Source organism: Equus przewalskii, chromosome 5 (assembly GCF_037783145.1).
Source record: "Equus przewalskii isolate Varuska chromosome 5, EquPr2, whole genome shotgun sequence".
In the NCBI taxonomy this organism is placed as follows: domain Eukaryota; kingdom Metazoa; phylum Chordata; class Mammalia; order Perissodactyla; family Equidae; genus Equus; species Equus przewalskii.
The window spans coordinates 71,125,511-71,132,055 of record NC_091835.1 but is presented as its reverse complement, the minus strand read 5'-3'; the positions used below and the strand labels follow the sequence as shown (position 1 = coordinate 71,132,055).

Below are 6,545 nucleotides of genomic sequence, written 5' to 3'. Positions count from 1 at the left end.
ATGTCACATACGGAAGAACCAGGTTTAAGTCCTCCCGATACCATTTATCCGCCGTGTAATTTCAGGCAAGTGACCCAAATATTTTAAACCACAGTTTCCTCCTCTGGAACACAGGGGCAAAAGTCCCTACCTCATGAGGTTATTGTAAAAACAAAAGGAGGTAGTCCAGGTAAGGGAACATGATCCCGGTCCAGCTCGGGGGAGGAGCTCGGTACATAATTTTCTTCCCTTTTTAATAGGATGTAACAGAAGAGCTTTGAGAGTTCCTCTTTGTTGGGTTCCTGCTGGGGATTAACTATTAATCCTTCCTCGCCCCTGTGTCCAAAGGTCAGTGTTAGACCTCAGACCAAGGCCATGGCCTCAGTGTCTCCCCCGCATCTCCCGCCCCCCACTCCCTGGTAGGCAGCTGGGTGAGGCTTGAAACCTCTGCGCATTGGCTGTCTCCTTCGTCCCAAGTGCAGTGGGAAGGACGGAGGGTCGTTGACAGGAAAGGAGAGCGGGGTGGGAAAGGGGGTAGAGAGGAGGGCCAAGGGTCGCAGAAGTATGACACGTGGACACAAAGACGTAGGCCAGAGTCCCCCCAGCACAACTTTATTAACGACTCAAGCCAACACCAACAATCTTTCCATGTGCGAGGTCCTGGGGTGAGGGGGACAATGGGTCAGGGCCTGAAGGTGGAATGTGGGGCTCAGGGCCCCTGAGTTACTCATCACTCAGCAAATGACCCAAGAGGACAGCCCCAGGCTTCTGCCGGTGGCCCTGCAGCCCCCCACCCAGCCTTAGCCACTGCTCCCAGCAGGGCAGGGGGAGCCTCCATCGCCATCCGGGGACCCGGGCAGGGGCTGGCCCATCCGATCCACACACCAGCAGGGTCCTCGGCGCTGCCCCTGGGAGGAGCGACACTGGGGAGAGAGGCATATGGTCAGGGGGCGCCACTGAGGCTCTGGCCAGAGAGACAGAAGGGGCCTGGGGTTGGGGACAGACTGGCTGGCTGGGATGGGTTGACTCCTGAGTCTGAGTATGCAGAAACATCTGAGAGAGCCCGCAGGGTTCCCTTCCCTCACTTCTCCCCATCTCTACCCCCTGAATTGTGCCCATTCCTCTAGGCCAGAACGGCGGTTCTTAAAGTGTGGTTCCCAAACCAACAGCATCCACAATACTAGCGAGCCCGTTAGAAATGCAAATTCTCAGGGGGCCAGCCCAGTGGCTTAGTGGTTAAGTTCTCCAGCTCTGGTGGCCTGGGGGTGTGCAGGCCTGGATCCCAGGTGCAGACCTAGCACCTTTTGTCAGGCCACGCTGTGGCAGCATCCCACATAAACTAGAGGAAGACTGGCACAGATGTTAGCTCAACGACAATCTCCCTCAAGCAAAAAAAGAGGAAGATTGGCAACAGATGTTAGCTGAGGGCCAATCTTCCTCACAAACACACATAGTAACAAAATGCAAATTCTCAGGCTGTGTGTGGGGCTCAGCCTTCTCGGTGATTCCCCCGCGCCTCACATTTGTGAACCCCTGGGTTAGTCATTCTTTAGGCAGGCTAACTCCCCTACTACCGTGTGTGGTTGTTCTTCTCTATGTTTCTGTGGACCCTAAGGTTGGGAGATCCTTAAAGGCAGGGCAGTGTCTGATTTATGCAACTTTGTGAGCCCCCCACCCATGAGACCATCCTGGGACTGATGGACCAAGGGGAGGAGAAGAGTGGCCGCACCTGCCGCTTCCGGTAGAAGCCCCGATGGTCACAGTTCGGCACGTAGAGGGTGTGAGACCCTCGGTAGACCTCCGTCTGGAGCTGCTGCAGCACTGAGTCCAGATGTCTGCGGCACGGGCCCTGGGGAAGCAAGAGCGGGCAGCTCAGAACTGCCCCAGCCGAGCTCCTCGCACAGCCAGCTGGCCCCACCAGCCAAGCTCCCAGGATTGACGTGGGAGACTTCTCCAAGCCCAGGGGAGCAGTCCAGATGGGAGTCTCAGGGCTCCCCCCACCCCGCTCCCTGCCAGCCCCAAACGTACCATCTCCGTGTCTTGGACACCCCCAGGATTGGGCCGGCCAGGAGTGGTAGAGGTCCCCGGATTTCTCTGTTGGTCTCTGCGGTTCACATCCTGTGTGCGAGTGGTCCCTGCTTGGGGTTTACCCTCCTTAGGATTCTCCCCTGCAGCCGCAAGAGGAATGGGGGAGGAAGAGGCCAGAAATCAGCCAGATGTCAAAGACCAGAGCCAAGTGGAAAAGAGCCTTGCTCACCTCTACCCCCTGAGGTGGGAGGAAGAGAGGGGCTATGGGAGTAGTAGATATCAGGGGGTTAGAACCTGGCTCCACTGTTACTTTCTCCTGGCCTCAGTTTCCTTCTGTGATAAATGGTGAGACTTCCCTCACATCAAGGCTTATAAGGGAGAAGCACTTTGGAAAGCAAAAATGGAGAATACAAATACAGTGGGAGGCGTTCCGCTTGAGGTGAAAAGCCTTGGCTATTCCACCAGAGGCCAGCAGGGGGTGCACCAAGCCAGGGAGACGCAGCACAGGAGCAAAGGATGTGGGAGGGGGTCAGCAGGGACCCAAGTGGAATGTGTGTCCCCGCTGTGACCCTGCTGTGACTCAGCCCACTCCTCCAGGCCTGAGACGTGGTTACTTTTGGGGCACTGCAGTGGGGGCCTCTCCCTCAACCCAGCTCAACCCCAGTGGTCCCAGGAGCATGTGCGATGCAGCCCTTAACCAGGATGGGTGGAGGGCAGGTTGCAAAGGTGCAGGGACTGACCGGCTTCCAACCTCAGGCTGCTCCTGGCTCTGGAGAAAGTTTCACACTTGGTGTCTGGGGGCCTGGGGAGAGCTCAGGATGGGAGGGGGTGAGGAAATGAGTCAGGGCGTGAGGGCGATGACAAGGCAGGGAAGGGTGCATGCACTGCTAGGAATTTGCCCCAGCTGTAAAATGAGATGCTGTGACCCCTGAAAGGATTGTCTCTCCCTCTCCATGCCCAAAGACAAGCTCTGCTCAGGCCCCCAGTCCTCAAACCTAGACAGTTGCTCTAGTGACATCTGCCCATTACTTGCAACCTAAGAGCCATTTCCTCTGCAATCCTGAGTTTGAGCTCTCTTCCTCCACCCTCCTCAGACCTTGCTCCTCATTCCCTCCAAGCAGCACCCTGCCATGACCGTGCTCCCACTGCCTCCCGACGCACCCAGACCACCCCTCCTAGGAGGACCCCTAGCAGCCTGGATCCAGGCATTTGGGACTGAAAGAAACTCCACTTACTTCCCCATCCCTTCCCATGGAAGAGACCAGGAGCTCAGATGCCCTTGGGCGGGGGGCTGTTTGCAGTTCCTGCCCTCCTCATCTCTCTGCTGGCCCCCATCTTTTGGATTGGATTCTGACTCACTTTTGTCCCACCCACCCAGTGACTCAGCCTTCTATTCTCTTCCCTGGGGTAGGGTGGGGTGGGTAGAGGGTTCTGAGCCGATTTAAATCATAACCCTGATTTGGCAGATTCCTTCTTTTCCCACCTCTATGCCCCCCTCCCCTGGGGCCCCCAGCGCCTGCCTTCTGATCCTAGCCTAGTCTGAAACAACTCTGGGTTTGGGGCATCTTCTGTTCTAGATCCCATGTTCAGGTGCTTTGGACATGCTGATAGTAAGAGGAAAGGAGGAGCTATTTCTCAGTGTGTGCAGGATTTGGGAATCTGGGGTTCCCTTCCCTCTTTCTCCCAGTGGAAGCTGGGAACAGCATCTGGGACCTTTCTCCAGCTTGGGGGTCTAGGGCTGAAGGAGCTGGGCCGTTGTGGCATATGGTGTGGCCCTAAATTCCTCCATCGCACACCCCCCCTTTCCCCTCAAGAGAAAATAAATAGAAGAGGCAAAAAAGGTTGAGGCTTCATCCCCGGGGCCCCTAGCCACACCCTGCCTTCTAGCTGCTCCCCGTACTTGCCCCTTCACCCCTCAAATGTGCCCCCCAGGGTTGGGGAGAAGGAAGCGTCCATGGCGGGACCCAGAGGCGTGTAGGCGGCCGGCGTCCTTCTCCGCAGCACCCAGCCTGCGGAGACGCGGGTCTCACGTGGGCGGGGCGGGGGCGGGGCGCGGACTCACCCGAGGGCGCGCGCGCCCGGCGGCAGCGGCCCCGGCCCAGCAGCAGCGCCCGCAGAGGCGCCTCGTCTTCCTCGGGCGGCTGGCACTGCAGTCCCGGGGCGCAGTTAGGAGTGTAGACCCCGCACTGCTGCCCCTCCTTCCTGAAACAGCCCCCAGCCTCCGCACAGCCCTCCGCCGGCGGCCCCCCATCCTCCTCCTCCACGCAGGCCCCTGGACAACCCGCCTGCACCCCCTGCCCGCAGCCTGGGCAGCGGGCCAAGGCGCCTCCTGCGCGGGCAGCGAGCAGCAGAGTTAGCAGCAGCAGCGACGGCAGCAGCCTGTGGGGTGTCATGGTCAGGATTTTTGCCCGGTCCGCTCCTCCTAGAGCAGTCGTAGCGCAGCTGCCGCCCGCCGCCGCCCCTCTGCCTTAAGTAGCCGCCGGTCAGGGGCCGGGCCCTTTAAGAGCCAGGTGAAGGGGGAGGAGGGAGAAGGCTGGGGCATTCCCCAAACTGGGTGGGACTGGAGAGGGCCCCCCCTCCCAAGTTGGGTCCTCCCCACTCTTTTCTCCCCCCCTCCCGTCTCAGTTTCTGTTTACTTCCCGAATTACTCTGACTTTTCTTGCTTTGTTCCCGGGAATCTCGCCCGGAATTTGGGAGCTGGACAGCTGGCTGGAGGGCCTGGAGGGTGGGGAGGGGAGAAGGAGAGGACGGGATTGGGACGAAGGGGAAAAGCTGGAATCCAGTTCGTGTATATGTGTGGAGGGGTGAAGGGGACGCGGGGACGCGAGTGGGCAGTGAGAAGATGGCGATCTACAAGTGGCCAGAGAAGGGATGGCGTGGGGGGTTATGAGAGGGAGGTGGGCGAATGGAAAGAGAGAAAGGGCCGGATGATGGCTGATGGGGTCTTGGGAGAACCGGCTGCTGACGGGAGACAATAAGCCGAGGGAAAGGAGAGGAAGGGAAACCAGGAGAGGCAAGGGGTACTCTGGAGATGAGCCTGCGGGGGAAACGGGTAGGGCGACTGGGCTAGGAAGATAGAGAGGTTGGGGGTGGGGCAAGGGGTGAGGCGGGGAAAGGCGGGGAGGCACACCTTGAAGGAACTGTCGGAAGCCCTAGCATTGTGGTGGGGCCATGTGAGTCCGGAAGGATTGCAGAGGGCCAAGTGTGCAAGGGTGAGAACTGGCTGAACACCTGGGAGGGAGGGACAGGGGGAACTGGCCAGTCGAAATTGGTGGCGTGGGGGGGGGTGGGCAAGAGTTAGAAGAACCCATACTTTGGGTGCTCTTGGGGACAGTGGCCAGAGAGCCAGACCTTCATCCAGGTCAGTGCACCCCTCCATCCCTTTCCTTTCCGAGAACCTGTCTGCCACCTCCCAATATCATCGGTTGGGATTCCTCAGGCTGTGCTATGCCCAGGGGACGTTGGACATGACTGGTCTGGGCGTTTCTATCTGCCTGCTCACTGGCCTTCACTCCACTGGTCTGTCTACCCCACCACCCTGCTCCAGGCGGTCCCCGCCCAGCCCCCGTGCTCCTAGCTGAGCCTTCCTTCCTAGAGGGAGAAGGACCGTTTCCACTGGCAACACACACCCGCCCAGCTCCGGGTTATGCAACAATGGCCATCTCATTCTTTCCTAAAACAAGGACTCTGGGCAGTGACTAAATTTAAATTCTGGGTCCCCAAGCCAGAATGTCGGCAAGGGCTTCCTGAATTTTTAGGTAAATACGAAATAAAAAGAACTTCACTCTCAGCACCGCCCCTCAGGGCTACCCTGGGGCCCTAGGACACGCATTTGGGGAGCAGTGTCTTCCAGTGGCCCGGAGACACCGATGCAGATTGGGGCAGCCCTCCTCCACTCTGCAGAGGCTCTGTGACCTCCTGTCCCAAGCTCTGACTCCGGGATGGAGAGCTCTGTCCTGTCCCCAAAGCCTTGTCCCTATTTATTTTGCCCTGCACGTGGTTCTAGCTAGGGCTTTTCTCCTGGGCTCCACCTTGTGCCCCCTCACTAAGATGGAAAGGCCTGTGGGCAGTGGGGATGGGGAAGAAGGTAGTGCTCCCCACAGGACCCTGGGGTGGCTTTTTTTTTTTTTTGTAAGATTTTATTTTTTTCCTTTTTCTCCCCAAAGCCCCCCAGTACATAGTTGTATATTCTTCGTTGTGGGTCCTTCTAGTTGTGGCATGTGGGACGCTGCCTCAGCGTGGTCTGATGAGCAGTGCCATGTCCGCGCCCAGGATTCGAACCGACGAAACACTGGGCTGCCTGCAGCAGAGCGCGTGAAATTAACCACTCGGCCACGGGGCCAGCCCCCCTGGGGTGGCTTTTTAAATATGTTTGTGCCCCTCTGTTGTTGGTTATTTTGCAGAAAAGCCCTATACTCTGCTATCCTCTCACACCCACCACTGCCCTCTTCAATACTCCCTTCTCAAACTCCCCCTTCTCCACTCCCACATCAGCACCACCACCCCTACAGATCTCCCACTGCCCAGCTTGGTCCCTC

The 6,545-nt window shown here is 58.3% G+C and overlaps 1 protein-coding gene across 1 annotated transcript; it reads right to left on the bottom strand.

The window, feature by feature from the left end:
• Positions 1–565: 565 nt before the first annotated feature.
• On the bottom strand, positions 566–6,283 carry IGFBP6 (insulin like growth factor binding protein 6). Its single transcript, XM_070621429.1, has 4 exons — positions 4,070–6,283; positions 2,008–2,147; positions 1,709–1,828; positions 566–902 (listed from the first exon to the last, which is right to left on the bottom strand). The coding sequence occupies exons 1-4, from the start codon at positions 4,398–4,400 to the stop codon at positions 780–782; spliced, it is 714 nt and encodes a 237-aa protein (XP_070477530.1). The 5' UTR covers positions 4,401–6,283; the 3' UTR covers positions 566–779.
• Between the last annotated feature and the right edge of the window lie 262 nt (positions 6,284–6,545).